Consider the following 16,698-nt stretch of genomic DNA (forward strand, 5'->3'; position numbering starts at 1 on the left):
ATGTTGTTTTCATGGTATTTCTGCTCACCTTCCCATCGAATAGTGACTGAAGGGTTGGGGATGAGCTGTTAAAGTCAGCGAGATGAATTGCCAGAACCCATTCCTGGGCTACAGCAGAGTTTACTAAAGCTACAAAAGGTGAATAGAGTGCAGTGGCAGCAGCAGAGCACAAGTCGGATGACACTAAAGAGAACCGTACACTGTGTGTTACAGATCACAATACTTCAGATTGATAAAATCAGAAGGGAAATCCTCTGTTGTACAAAACCGAAAGAAAAGGAATTGAGCATCCATAAAGTAATGTCATGTGACTGGCCTGGGGAGGTAGGGATTAAGTTTTACAGCAGGGGTATAATGCAAATCTAGGACAGGTTGAGGAAAGAGTAATGGTGAGTGTAAAGTTATATTACCAACTGGAACAAAGTGTGACAGACATTAACACTTACATAAAATTAAGGAAATCTCTTTAGTCACCATTGCATTGTGGTTTATTTTCCTTCGGACCTTCACAACTATTTTTGTATATACTTGCTTTTCTGAGGATAACATATTTCATATCCTTCTACCATCTCCTTCAATACAAAAAATTGCCATGCAATTCTGTTTTTTAAACTGGAAGAGGAAAAAAAAGAAAATCTGGACAAATCTAGAGTCTGAATATATGGACTCTTTTTGGCTTAAGCATGATGGACAGCAGTTTATGTACAGACAGTAATTGGGCAAGTCTACTATTTAGCAACGAGATTTTTTTTAGATCTATGCTGCTTTGCAAATTTTTGCTCAGCAAAGTATGAAGAACCTAACATAAGTGCACACAGATAATGAAGCTTCAATGATAAGCTTTAGTAAAAACACGGAGACTAATAGTGACTGAATTTGTTCTACATTGAGATTGTTTAGTCCGCTCCAATCAGTTCCATCTTTTGAAAGTTAGTGTAACCCAACAATTCAGTTTCCAGCACACGGAATGTTTCTAATCAAGAAATACTTACACTTGAACGTATAACCTGCTTGTTTTAGAGGCATGTTCACTCTCGCTTTCCATCTCCTCTCCTCCCTGGTCCCCGCTGAACTTCCTCTTGTTGGGGCTGATGGGTGGAGGCCCTGTGCGGTGGTTGGTGAGTGAAGAGGACACTGGGATTGACTGCATCCTACCGTCACTCCTAAGTGCAGCTTCACCTATGGATTAAATATTTTAAAAAATTAATCTTCTCGAACACCATCCTTCCAACAGCAGGTTGCAACTACAATCTAGGTCTGCAAAGAGTTAAATATACTTGCATATTAAAGACTTCAAAAATGCAGACTACATGTCAATGAACAGCTTAGAAGTCGCACTCTGAAATGTACCACAAATGGACAAAAATACTACAGTTTGCATAAAATTTGCTAATTGCTCTATTGCAATGAGAAATATAACTCAGTACTGCTGTGGGAAATTTTGTTTTTCTTTCCGCACAGTAAGGGCTGTGGCAGAGGAAAAAGCAGCTTGCCAAACTAAACTTTACGAGATTATTGGACACTGTTAATGTTCTACAGTATATATACGTAGGCATAAAAACCAAACTCCAAAACAGACTCTCACACCCTGCCTACATGGGAAAAATAAGTGCATGCACCCAATTTTGCTACAGGGCCCACACCTCTTCCTCAAAGTACAAAAAAAAACAGAAAAATAAAAGACGTGCTGAACATTCAAGAGATTTATTGTTGATAGTTTTCCCCATTGCATTCAGTGAAGGGAAACCACAGTGCAGTTCACCAAACAAATGTCCTATTTTACTGACTGGGTTGTCTCCTCCAGTCTAACCACACTCCATAGCAACCAAGATGACATCATAACTTTGGCAAGAAACAGTCCGATAAACCTAGACTTTTCTGAAAAAAAGTTCAGCAGCAGTTTGAATACATTTAATTTAGTTTTTGTCTCTCGAACCAGATACTACACATTCCACATGCAGGATATGCATGTGACTTCTTACAAGTCATAGCTTCATTACCAGGCCGCATTTTGATGCATTTCCAATTTTTCCTTCCTGACTGCTTATTCATTTGAGGCAGCAAAATTCAATTACATGTATTCCCTTGCCCAGCTGAACAGCTATGTATAGAATTTCCACCCCTCCTCCCCATGGAATTTTAACCTGATGTTTGCCAAGTTACTTTTGTTCCCCAGGAAGGAAGCTCTCCCCCTGCCAACAGATGTGAAAAAGCTACAAAAATAAAAATGTGCCAGACAGAGCATTAAATGAACATGAAATAGGACTTACTGAAACTTTGTATAACATCTCCCAACGTATGTCTGACCAAGTTATAGAGGTTATGGAGTAGGATAAGGACCCATGGTGTTACAGGCAACGTACTCGCATGGATAGAACCTTGGCAGAAGGCAGACAGTGTGGATAAAAAAGGGTCTTTCTCAGGATGGAAGCCAGTGACTAGTGGTGTTCCACAAGGGTCAATGTTGGGACCACAACCTTTCACTTTATTACGTTAACGATCTGGATGAAGGAAATGAGGGCATTCTGCCTAAGTCTGCAGATGATACAAAAGGTAGGTGGAGGGGCAGGTAATATTAAGAAGGCGGGGAGGCTGCAGACAGATTTAGACAGGTGAGGAGTATGGGCAAAGAAATGACAGATGAAATACAACGTGGGAAATTGTGATTTCATGCATTTTGGTAGGAAGAAGAGGCATGCACTAATTTCTAAATTGGGAGAAAACTTAGAAAGGTACTTGGAAAACCTGCTCCAGGATTCTCTTAAGATAGACTTATAGGTTTAGTCAGTTATTAGGAAGGCAAATACAATGTTGTCATTCATCTTGAGAGGATGAGAATACAAAAACAGGGATATAATTCTGAGGTTTTATAAATATCTGGTCAGACCACATTTAGAATATTGTGAGCAATTTTAAGCCCCATACCTCACAAAGAATATACTGAACCTGGAGTAGGTCCAGAGAAAGTTCACGAGAACGATCCCAGGAATGAAAGGATTAATATACGAAGAAGATTAGAGGACTCTCGGTCTTTACTCAATGGAGTTTAAAAGAATGAGGAGGATATGATTGAAACTTACAAAATACTGAATGGCCTGGATAGATTGGAAGTTGGGAAGATGTTTCCACTGGTAGGGAGAGGAGGTACAAAGGGCACAGCCTTAAGAGTAATGGGAAAACCATTTAGAATGGAGATAAAGGAGAAATATCTTCAGCCAAAGTGTGGTGAACCTGAGGAATTCATTGCCACAGAAGGCTATGGAGGGTAGTCATTGAGTACATTTAAAACCGAGATGGATAAGTTCTTGATTGCCATGGGGGATCAAAGGTTTTGGGGAAAAAGCAGGAAAATGAGGTTGAGAAACCCATCAGCCATGATTGAATGGCAAAGCAGATTCAATAGGCCAAATGGCCTAATTTTTGATTTTATGTCTTATTCACATGAAATTAAGTATTTGTGAGAATTATGATTAATCCCAAAAAGTGATGTAAAAAATTGGTTAAGGCACAAAAGGAGGATAAAATTTCAGAAGGGGAATATACAATATGGGAATAAATAGCTTTTACTTTAGTAATATTCAATAAATCAGCAGAGAATTGCGCAAAATATAGACTTCTTGAGCATCACAGCACCTGAAAGGGTGGCTACCAGTTTCTACATTAATAGTCAAACATTAGAAATCCAAAATGTTTTGACTCACGAGTTATCCAACTAATGAAGCAACATCACTTTTTAAAAAAATCACTCCAGCTTATAAGATCAAAACAAAATAAGTAAGTACAATTCAGACTTCAACAATATACTTGCCACATGTGGCAGTAGGGCTACAGGTTGACATCACTGCATTCAAAGATCAGCAGTCGTGCTTGCAAATAAAAACATGCATTTATAATGCATCTATTGCAGCTACAATTGATTTGACAAATTCTAGACCCAATGCAAGTTTAACCTTCCACTATGACCGTACATAGCAAAATACACATCTCCAAATGCAAAGGATTGTTGTAAAGTCCACAACAGCTTTCTGTCCATTCAGCTTTTTCCATTAACAAATTATTTTGCGCATTACACTAGTTTATAATTTTTGAATCAGAATTCCATCATTAATACAGACTGTAGTTCACACATTCTTATTTGCAGCTAATATTTTTCCCTTTGCTCTTTTTCTTTTCCCCAGCTGAGCATTGAGTGGGTGAGGAGAAGAAGGAACTGTCAGCGTTCTCATTCAGTTGCTTGAGTGTTAATCTGAACAGACCACAGTTACTGTGATAGTCTGCAAAATAATACCACAGCGAGGAATGGAAAATCTAGCTGCAAAGCATACCAGATGTCCTACGAGTAGTATGTCCAGGGATCTGGCCAGAAGCAATGTATGCACAAGACTGACACACACCATGGTGAATACTTGTACCCCATTTTAACTGAAGATGTGCACAGGATTTATAGAATAACTATGTATATCCACAACTGCAAAATTTTATATCCTGACACATTTTTCCATGTGGGTACCAGTCACCAATCAACTACCTCTTAAAAAGTGAGTCTCTGGATGCTTTTTTTAAAAAAAAGCTATTCGTTTTCAAAACCAAATGAAAGGAATAAGAATTAAATGTTCATTAACTAGTGGAGTTAAGGTCAATAATTTTATTTGACTGCAAAGTATACATTAAATTGCAAATTCAAGCTCAGTTAGAATTGTTGTATACTCAAAAGCAAATACAAGAAGCCCTTGTTGCAGAGTTGTTCAAAAAATGGAAATCGTCAAAATAATGAGAAATGTATAAAAAAAACTCAGTTAAGAATTATTCATACACAAATATTGCATATACAATTAATATTTTTGATTCACGCTCTCATACACTTCAGCACAATTTGCTTTCATCATTGCCATTTTTGTGCTGCTTAGTGGTCAATCTTAGGTTGACCATCTGGCTACTTCAATTTTCTTGTCACAATTATGGAAAAAGGCTGCTGAACTGGAGTTTGATCACATTTCCAACCAGTTGTTTGATAAGAAAGCACACTTAAACTGTGAATCCTGGTTTAGCTGCCAAACAACAGTGTAATATCTGCATTTGGTCTCAAATCAAAATATAATGAGAAATTGTTCGCATGCAAAACAGATGGAAATTCCACAGGCTTATGCACAAGCAATTTTTCTGTCTTAATTTCAGTTGTAGTTTAACAAAGCTCACTGTTGTTTCCACTACTAGTCTTTTCATTTCTGCCTTGCCTCCATTTAAATCTGTTCCAGGTTTGTTGGAACTGAAAAACAATGTTCAGATCACTGACAATAGCACTGAAAATGACCTCTTCTTTTATCCCTTTGCAGGGAGATGAAGCAGTGAACATAAAGATGTCAAGTCAGTTTGCATAAAGTTGAAGATCAGGTTTTACAAGACAGGATCATTCTGGTTTAAGTGGACTTTGCTTCCCGCCAAAATAGTGTGCAGGAGAAAGGAACAAAATAAAGTGCTTAAAGTATTATCAGATCAAACACTGGCTTACACAAATATTAATTTTGTTTTACAGAACCATGTATTAAAAACCATGAAGTGTAAAAAAAAAAATCCTGCCTTTATACAGGTGTTGTTCACAACCTCCGAGGACAACCTAAAGTTCTTTATATCTTATGAGGCACGTTTGAAGTGCAAACACTGCTATAATGTAGAAACTATGTCAGCCAGTTTATGCATAAGGTTCCATCGATCACACAATTAAATAGATGATCAGATAAACTATTTTAGTTGTTGCTAAATATTGGTCAGATAGCCAGCAGACATTAATTTTACCACTTTACACATCAACCCCACATAAACATTAATATAACTTGACAAATGTCTATGTTTCAGTTAGCTTGATCAGGCATTCAAATGACCTGGATTATTACCTCAGATTCAAACCTGAAGCCCTAACTTAGAACTGACATTCGAAAATAACTGCCATCAAGACAAACTAAAAGACGGCTCTTGGCCCATCAGAAGAAAGAAAATTGCTAAATTCTGACAATGTGAAACTCAATTGTCAACTTTGTTTAACCTTTTCCCAAAATAAGCAATTTCTCAGCACAAATCCAAGCCATCACCAGGTAGGATAGTTAAATGTTGTGCCAGTGTTCAGGATCCCTGTTCAGCAACTGTGAACAACTTTTCAATACAAGCTGGAAATGACAATAGGCTGGACACAATGCTATTTGCATCTCAACAGAATGTTGATTTCTGAATGTGGGATTTCAGAATGTGAAATTAAAAAGGGAATTTTGATTTCCAAAATAAAATTGTTTACTGTATTATAATACTTACCAGGCTTCTAGTCACAGCTGTTTCTCCATACTTTTGGCTATCCTTCATCTTAAAAGGGAGTCTATCTTACTCCTTTCCAGCAACTCTGGAATAGTCAGTATGCTTTTCCTTGCCAACTACTTTTTGCTTGTCATCATACAAGGATTCTGAAATACGTTTTCGAAAAACTACTTGAAGTGAAATGCTGACATAAATCAGGAGAACCACTTTCACTTAAGCTAATCAGTTATTCTATTGATAAAGGATTAATTATTCTACTGCTCAAAGAGCCACCATTTGAGCTCTAGTTCTGTTCCAAGTTCAGGAAATACCCAAAAGGTCAGCTGCTAAAATTCTGTGTTTATTGTTTGGTTTCTACATCCTAGTAACTGCAGTTCAAGGCCAAGGAGAGGGATACAGAAGGAGCATATATCACAAAAGGACACCTCCTGTTGTCTTAGCCATCTGGACACTCAAACTAAACAAATGAAAATCATTAGCAAGGGATACTAGCCCCACCACAGAGAATGACATCTTTGCATTATTTTCCAGAATATAATTAACAGCAAGTTAAACAATTCTACTACTGTACACACTATGCTTGAACCATTTTTACTAGATTCAATGAGCTCAATGAACATAATTTTCACAAAAAAAATAAGATGCAGATGTTGAAGCTCAAAATTCACTGAGTATCAAGTGTCTGTCATTTGACACGTTGCAGCAGATCAGGCAGCTGGTACAGAATGGTTCTGCTACATAGCCTTTTCACCCCAGTGCTGCTGTCTCAGCTTTTGTAATGGACTACTGAATGTCTGCATCCTTAGTGTATAGATCACACTGAATCAGGGATAAAAACAGGCACCAATCAAAATTCACAGAACTTCAACTCAGTTGCAATTCTCTCAGCTTACATTTTTGAGAATCATCCATTTTTGATTTTAAAAACTCAAAGTTAACAAAAATTCATTTCAAATTTTGCAATGCCCCATACTTATTTACCTTTTAGTAATGCTTAATAGTTAAAGCTCCAACCAACTATTGTAAGCAAAAACATTTTAACAACCTGAATATTATACAATGATATGTCCTTTTTACCTTCAACTGAGAGCTAGAAATTATAGACAGAGGTTAGTATTCAATTCAAAGTCTTATTGTAAGAAGTTATTTGAATTGGTGCACATAATAATAAAGCATTTCAATAATTGACAGGGTAAATTAATTTAGTAATTATGTTTCATCATTGTTCGTCTGCAAGTCACCGATTATAATGAAATTTACATTGATAATACAGTAATATATTCAAACTGAACTATGAACAAATTAGATAATGCTCTCACGATCATAAATGTTCCCAAGCACAAAGCTCCAGATAAAACTTGTTTTGCATTGAAGGAGCTTGGGAGCAGAAATGGATGCAGTAACTGATAAAGGATATTTAAAAATCACTTTTCCCATTTTGAAAAAATAAATAAATTTGTAAATGTAATTAATAATCTAAATACTGTACAATGTCACCAATGTAGAATCTTCCTTCTTTTAAAAAAAAGAGAAGATTGAGAGCAGAAAGAAGCTAACACATGACAGTTTTTTATGCCAATTATGTGTGGACCAAATCAGTGACCTCAAGCATTGCCATTAATGTTGCTGAATTACTGTTTGCTGAACAGGATTGTTTCCAGGTCACAACAGCTGCTAACACAGAGGCAATTAGAAAAGAGAAAAGCAAAAGTGTAACCACACATTCTGAAACTTCATAAAAAGATTAAGAATAAAATCTGTGCACTATGACTGCCTGATTCCCACCATTAAAAGTTTGCTTTGGTCTTTGATCTCTATTCAAACATACAGTCAGAGTTCCCAGGAGTCTGCAACAGCAAGTTTGCCAAACTGCAATTTGTTTGGCATCACTGGAACTGTATTAAAACTCTTAATGATTTCAAACTGAATTAATATGCCCAAGGAGCTGAAAATTGGAAAACAGATGTGGTTAACTGATGTTCCACTAATTTCATGCATGTCTAAATTTGGTGCAAACCAGAATAGAACTGTCAAATTCAACAAAGAAATAAATAATAACCATTAAAATAGGCTGAACCATACTTAATTTCCATCATATGTTGAATCTCATTGAAACAAAATTGGATAGACGAAATTTTCTAACTTTATTGATACCAAATGAATTCTGGAAAATCATTTCTAATCTATATACTTTACTTACTTATAATGCATTTTCCAGGTTTTTAAAATGATTAAGATTGGCAAACTCTGGGTGCATTGTGTCATTTGTGGAAATCCCCAAAATTTTCGATCAAATATTTTTGAATAAAATATTAGCATAAATGTAGGAAAAAAATTCAAAAAACTAGCAAAGTTATAAAAGAAAACTGTAACAAAATTACTTTAGAAAAACATAAATCCTTTGTCTCCCTTCAGTGTTTTATTTCACCCACGTTCCTTCTTGAATGGCCAGCTAAATGGAAAAACTAAACAGGAATAAAAACAAGCTTCCCGTCGATTTTGTTGAAAAGAAATCCCATTTGCAAGTTAATCATTTAAAATAGGAATTCTGCTCTAGGCTTAAACTTTTACTTATATTCAGACGGTTACAGTTGTAACTAATTGACAGATTCACTTTTAAAATTTGAAGCTAATAAAACTAACAAACAAACCCAAAATTGCTCCCAAGTTTGCAACCTTGTCAAAATCAACAGGTCAGATAGAGACACTCTCTTGCAATTAACTATTACACTTTTACTGAATGAAATCCAAAAATATGCAGCTTGAATTAATTTAGTCACAAGAATAGACATTACTGTACCAAATGCGGTTTATGAGATTATTGTGCCAAACAACTTTATAACCCTAATGCTTTTAGAATCTAAAATCAAGCTATTACCATTCCTTATTATGTGGTTTAACAATATAGGCAGCCCCAAAAGGATTGATTATCACTGAAATTTCAACACTACAACAAATTATTGTGTGTAAAATCTTTGGAAACATAAGGAGGTTGTTTTTTGGTTCAGCCATCGTTTCTTCCAGCATTTGGGAGAAGTGTACATCCTTCAATGTCAGAACTTTCTCAGAACTACACAGGAAATGATAAGCTAAACAAAGAGTCAGACTGTGCAAGTACAACATGGCTCCTCAGACAGACAGCAAATTGCCTTTGTTAGCGCGCTGTAGTCCCGGTGCCTTGGGCAGACATCGAACACAGCTATTCCACTAACAAAGGATGACGAACCGGGAAAAAAAATGACAGCAAAGTTGAAGAGAAACTGATAGACATTATTAAAAGCAACAGATCTAAACATTTTGTTTCTTTCTAAAAAGGGAAAGCATGGCAACAAAGTGACACTCTATAAATGAGAGAAAAAAAATGCACCCAACCCACTGTTTATTTTGTTGCAATCCTCGAATACAAATACATTGGAGACTTACCTTCAAAGCAAAGGATGCCAATATTGTTGCTCATCTTGTCCAAGTACTGATAGTTCAGCAGGTCCATTTTCTTTAGTAGCATTTACTGGGTAGCAAAAAGGCCAGCTGTTTGCTTAACCAGACAGCGCGCTTCAGAATAGCTGCTTTCTCTCTCCCTCCTCTATCCCTCCAAAGTTGAAAGGCCCCAGCCTTTCAGATCCAAAATAAAAGATAACTTTTTAAAAAAAAACACAAAAAAACTTGCTGAATGTGGCAAAAAAGGTTTTATTTGTGCCCACAGATTTTTAAAAGTTTTATCCTCACAGGCCAGAAACTTTTAAAACTGGGCTCTTCATCGTTAGAAAACTCAATTAGTGACAGAGACGAAACGCGCCAGCTCTCCTCACAGCCCGCTGCAAGTTAACTGCACAGACATGCAGGCTATGCTTGGTATGACTCGTATGTAAACTAGCTTCCTCTATCTGAGCGGGCAGGCCAGTGAGCATGCTCACTAAATCCTTCCAGCGCCTCAAATGTCACGGATTTTTCCTGCACACGATCAGACTCCAAATGCACCAACTGCTGGAGGAGGGAGAGAGTGAAGAAGGGGGCAGAGGCAGAGCTGCCTCTCTGTGACAGCAAACATTGCTGGCTCTGCAAAAATGACTACACACAGAGACTTACTGTTCGCAGAATACACACACACAGCGAGCAGAAAGTGCACACATTTTGTACACGATTTTAAATCTTGGAACCATTAATAGTTTGCAAGTAACAACAGCATTGCAAAATGTTGTTATAGGACTGCACAAGGTACTTACACCCATTTCGAGATGTTTAGGGTTACAGACAGGCAGGCACAATTTTGATCCAGCATTTTATATTGTAGTATATCCAGCATCTCATACTGTAGGTTTTTTTCCTCCTAGTATTTGTTGTATCTCCACCTTCCTCTAGTTTTCCCCACAACCACACCGAGAGGTCAGATTCACAATTGCCTTCTAATATCTGTAAAACCATTATGTAACCATTCAATTGGAAAACCAAGAAACTGGCCTCTTGTCAGTAATTCATCCTTGAGGTGTAACTGAGTGAATTGCAAGTTATTCATCTGTGACAATGAGCCCTATTACCGCTTAAGTGTATCTAGTGGCCAACTACAAAACTTTAACTTGCTCAAACAATCAACATAAAGCTACTGGAGCACAGTTCTAGTTTGTCTTATGAACTATTCACATTTTATTTCTCTATTGGAAATACCGGTGGCATGTGATAGCATACTGCTGTGCAATCAGGTCAGCATTCAAAAACCACAATGTCAAGTGATCTTGTATTGTCATTTGAATAATGGTAGAAAGTTTTGCCATGAGTAGCTTTTAAAATGCTGATTATATTGATGCAATGTCACTATATCTTTACAGATACGGAACAGAATTAAATAACATCTATTGAGCCAGTTTTATAAAAAGTTAAAATACAAACTCCCAATACATGTTCCAACATATGGAGCCTTTTAATAATAAGTAACAAGGTCCTGCCCAGAATAGTGTGGCACCTCCTGGCACTTATACAGGGAGCTGTTGGATCAGGATGTTTATCAGACATTGTTGAAAAGAATTACCAACATATTAGCATTTACCACTGCAAAGCAGATTTGACTTTGTGTTGATTCAAAGTAATGTGATTTGAGTGTGAAGTTCCCAAATTATGATTAGGAGGTGCACACACATCCTTTCAAGTTTCACATTTCTTGGGTTCAAGCTTAAATCCTTAGTACATTTTGTTTTGTAAATAAATAAATTAGATTACCCCAAGTTACTCACAAAGTTTATCTAGTGACTAGCTGAGAAACAGACCAAGTGGGCATCCCACCTGAGAATTACTGGCGAATTGGATCACTGACCACTCTGAAGAAACAGTATGAGCATTGGTCACTGCTGAGATATTTATTGAGTATTGTTGAAGAGTACCCATCCAGGCAAATGGAGAATATTCCATTACACCCTTACCTGAGCCTTGTGGGTGTTGATAGGCATTAGGGAGCCAGGAGGGGAGTTTGTTTGTTGCAGAATTCCTATCCACTGACCTGACCTTGTAGTCAATATTTGTATGGCTAGGTCACTTCAGCTTCCAGTCAATAGTAACCATCACAATGCTGATAGTAGGAGATTCAGCAATAGTAATGTCATTTAATATCAAGGGTGAATGGTTATGTTTGCTCTTATTGGATATTATAATTGCCTGGCACTCATTATTTGCCACTTATTAGTCCAAGTTTGGATTTTTTCAAGGTCTTGCAGCATATTGACATGGATTGCTTCAATATTGTTACAGATGGTGCTGAACATTGTTCATGAATGAACATCCACAATCCTTACTTTTTGGTGAAAGGAAAGTTATTGATGAGGCAGCTGAAAACATACGGGCCTAGGGCACCAAGGAATTCCTGCAGTGATGTCCCAGAGCTGAGATGATTGTTGTTTGAGGTCAATCACCATCTTTTATGCTACATATGACTACAACCAGTGAAGTTTCTCCATATTACCAATGACTCCAGTTTTGCTGGAGCTCACTGATGCCTATGTCAATCAAATGCTGCTTTGATGTTAATAAAGACCACTATACATGGCCAACAGCCTGAACCCTCCTCACATCCCATGTCCGGTTAGGTTTCTGACAGCATGTGGGCAAAGTGGATAGGCAGCAGGAAAGCCACCTTCAAAAGTGCTAGCTAAATTTAAAGAAAAAGTGAGCAATGCTTTAATTATACGAGGCACTGGTGAGACCACACCTGGAATACTATACTGCATTAATCATCTTATTTAAAGAGGGATGTAAATGCATTGGATGTAGTTCAAAGAAGTATTACTAGACTAGTAGGAATGGAAAGGTTGTCTTAGAAGGAACATTTGGACACACTGGGCCTGCATATGCTGGAATTTAGAAGAGTGAGAGACCACTTGATTGAAACAGAACGTTGTGAAAGGACTTGTCAGGAGTGCAAGTGGAAAGGCGGTTTTCTCGTGGGGAAAATGTAGAAAGTAGGCTAAAAATAAGCATATGGAGATCAATCTAGATAAATGAAATGCATTGCATTTTGGTACAACAAACAAGGGTAAATCTCATACAATTAATGGCAGCACCTTGGGTAGTGTTGTAAAACAGAGGGACCTCTGGGCGTAGTTCCATAATGTTTGAAGTTTGTGTCACATGTAGACAGGGCGGTTAAAAAGGCGTTTGGCACACTTGCCTTCATTGCTCAGAGCTTTGAATATAGGAATTGAGAAGTCATGTTGAGGTTGCACAGGATATTTTAGAATGTTATGTCCAGTTCTGGTTGCCCATCAACAAGAAGGAGGTTATCAATCTAGAGAGAATTCAGAAGAGATTTACCAGGATATTCCCAGGTATGGAAGGTTTAGGTTACAGAGAAAGGCTGGATAGGCTGGGATTTTTTTTCACTGGAGTATAGGAGGTTGTGCAGCGACCTTATAGAGTTTATAAGGTCATGAGCTCTATAGATAGGGTTAATGATAGGTGTCTTTTCCCGCGGATGGGGGATTTCAAGAGTAGGGAGCACTTTTTAATATGAGAGGAGAGGTATTTTTAAAAGGACATGAGGCTAATAACTTATATGTATGTAGTGTACTATTTAGTGACTTCTATTGGAATTCAGAAAAAATATTTCCAGGAAGAAATCTAATGGTAAACAAAATAGGATCTTCCCCACTCTTGAAAGGCATTTTACTACACTGTATAAAATGCAATTTAAATCAGGGTTAAAATTTACTGTACTTTAAAAATAACTTATACTTTTCCAACAGATGTGAGCCACGCTTCTAACACTTCACTCAAGCAGGTATTCTTTCCGTGAGAGATGAGATAGAGAGGTTTGTCAGACTATTTGACCACGATAGAAGCTTAACCCAATTCTACCATCAGCTGACATCCATATGCAAGCAGACTTTCCTGCCACTGATTACTGGATAGTGATCTGGAGCAAGAATTTTAGCTAGTTTTCTTGTTTTTTGTAGCTTAAAGACATTGAGACCAGTTGTCTTATTGCCTTCATTGCGATAAGTTACCTCAACACAGGCACACATTGAACCTTTGACCTTCTTTAGTTTGTATGGTTCATGTCTTCAATTGGTAGTGCAGTTCTACAGGGGTAATACTTTTTTAAAAAAGAACAAACAGTTTCTGTGCTTTCAACCAGTCCTTTCAATACATTTTTGAAGTTGCACTTGCTTATTTCCCTGTTGTGAAGATCATTGCTTCTTTGAAGAACAAAGATTTTCTAGGTTTAACGACAGTTATCCCCACCTTACAACCGATAGTAGCCAATAATATAATCCCTTTCATTTAATTTCCCTTGCCTTCCCATCTATCACAAATCTTTGCTTTCATTCTTTATGCCCCTCCCTAACTTTCCTGTTTCTGTACTTACTTAAAAGCTGCTATAGGTTCATAAGAGCAAATGTAGGCCATTTGGCCCACTGAGTTTGCTCCATTATTTAATGAGGCCATGGCTGATCTGTTATATTCCTAACTTTTTCCAGTTCTGATGAAAGGTCATCAACCCGAATCATTAATTTTGTTTCTCTCTTCACAGAGTTTACCTGACTCGCTGAGTATAATCAGCAAATTCTGTTAATAGACTCCAGACTGAGCATTTTCAATTATTAAAATCATACTGGAGATGGAGGAGTGGAATACTGTGGACTTTGAAGTATGTGTTTTAAAAATATAACCTATTGTTTTTAAAAAGGGTAGGCACTGCATTTGGAGGGGGGTAAGAGAGAAGAAAGATATGATAGGATGTTTCTGGGTATACATTAAATATTTGAAATTGGACCTTGAGAACGTGCACAGCAGCACAACCTAGAGGAAATGTAGCAGAGATACAAGAGTGAATAGATATATCTGGAACTTGAAAATTGATCGAAAAGGATATATTTAAATAAGGTAAAAACAAGGTTAGCTCAGATATGCTGAATCTTTCCCACTCAATTAATATTCCATTAGTCAGGTTCCACCTTCAATGGTTCTTTTCATATTTTCTAACCAAACCTGGCTTGCTGTGTAGTATTTAAAATCTATGATAATAAACTGTGGTGTCAGATTTAGCAGATCTGGAAAAGACAATCTCAGTCTGTTTCGCATGAAGACCAAACAGTGTCCACAACTTATTTATAAACCAGAAATTCAAGCTCTTTTCTTGTTTTGACAAAGGTAAAGGCCATACACTTTATGAAATAAAAGATTACTCATGGTTAAAGCTTTCTCAAGTCTATCCTCAGAGTTATTAGTGGACCAAAGCACATTGGGAAATCTGAAACACATCCTGTACAAAGTCTAATATACACTGCATCAACCAGGTACTAGAATGCTATTTCTGCTTCTGACAACAGTATAGAAGAAAGTATTTCAGGTATGTTTACCAAATGAGAGAGTTCTGTCAGCAGGAATGTTTTGAGACTTCAGTGCTCAAAATTTGTTTTCAGGAGTGTAGATTATCAAAAGAATTGCAGTGAAATAATTTATTTGATTTTCAAAGCTTTTTTGGTGCAGAATAGTTTCCTTTTCACAAATAACAGTGAGGTGTCCCCATTAATGGCACATCCTTGATAATTTATAGCTAAAAGTATTACTCTTGTAAAATAAGCTAGCAAACACTTCATGCTACCTCCATCGCAGGTGGAAAGTTCATTAGGGATGGAATTTCCTGTTACAATATAATTGGAAGGTACAGTCAAAGTTATGCCATTCTTGCAGCCATTTTGCAGATGTCTATTTACAACAAATTTCCTGCCAATTTATTTAATGCATAATGGAACAGAAAACATGCAAAAACCACATCCAGTATAAATAATTGTGGTTTGCAGAAAGTAAACTCACATCATTCATTCCTTTCACAAGTACAAATGTAACAGTTGCAGGCAACATAACTTTCATTTCTGCTTGAGAACCTGCAATCCTGGGAGCTTTTCAATTTTAGTGCACCATACTGATGTGAATAAAACGTGTACCAAGAAACAAAAAGTTCAGGTCACAGTGGGGATATAAAAAAAAATTATTGGCTGATTTTAAATCTGTTTTGCAAAAGTGTAACTGCAGGAATTATGTGTGTTGGAGCCTTTAGCCTTGGTGTGGAACCATTGTAATGAAGCACGATCCATTTAAACTTGTTGATTGGCAGTGCAAGAAAATTCTGTGTAGCATAACAACGAGTGTGGCATGCTTGCACTAGGTTTGCCCAATCCTTTACATCAGGTTCTTACTCCATAGCTGATTACATGCTTTGCCATCACAAGTTTCAACATACAGCAAAATAAATCACACAGAATTGGCAATTTGAGACCAAGTGCTTAAATCATGGTATATAAAAACAAAGTACTGCAGATGTTGGAGATCTGAAAGATGTTAAGAAAGTGCTGGAGAAACCCAGCAAGGCTGGCAGCATCTGTGAAGAAAGGAACAATGTTCTGAGAACAAAAGTACCCTTCTTCAAAACTGGAAATAAAAAGTGAGGAGCAGCAAATAGAACAGAAGGTGAAGATGCCCTAGAACAACAGGCAAAGGAATGCTTCTGGTAGTAAAAGAGATAAAGATGAAGAATTAGGGTTAATGGAGGTATTAATGGAAAATGGGTCAATAGGAGAAAAACCAAGCAAACAAGATACGGTGTTGGTAGACAGTTGACGGTAAGGCCTCAGATTTTTGGTAATTTCCCTTTAAGCTGTGTGACAGTATGACCACCTAGCAGTCATAAACATTACCATATAGGCCATGTACAAGCTAACTACATTGTGTGTATGGTTGGGGAGAAGAATCAATACAATATTATGGACAGGTTCCCATACCAAAGGCTAAGTGCTAAAACAGATCACCTTTGGTATGAGAACCTGTCCATAATACTATATGACTAGCAACGTGATTATAGGACTGTTATGCTCGATGTTTGGTTGTGCAGAGTAATATTGCCAGTAATGC

At 37.1% G+C, this 16,698-nt stretch overlaps 1 protein-coding gene across 3 annotated transcripts in view; it reads right to left on the reverse strand.

Moving 5' to 3' along the window:
• Positions 1-16,698, reverse strand: part of vgll4b (vestigial-like family member 4b) — a 110,661-nt gene that overhangs the window by 35,741 nt on the left and 58,222 nt on the right. For 2 of the 3 annotated variants that reach the window (XM_072582171.1, XM_072582172.1), the window contains one exon: positions 993-1,179. In XM_072582171.1, coding sequence (XP_072438272.1) covers positions 993-1,179 — 187 coding nt within the window. Of the gene's footprint in view, positions 1-992; positions 1,180-9,726; positions 10,235-16,698 lie in introns of those variants that run through there. The other variant, XM_072582170.1, reaches the window with a different exon arrangement.

This window comes from Chiloscyllium punctatum, chromosome 12 (assembly GCF_047496795.1).
Source record: "Chiloscyllium punctatum isolate Juve2018m chromosome 12, sChiPun1.3, whole genome shotgun sequence".
Lineage (NCBI taxonomy): Eukaryota > Metazoa > Chordata > Chondrichthyes > Orectolobiformes > Hemiscylliidae > Chiloscyllium > Chiloscyllium punctatum.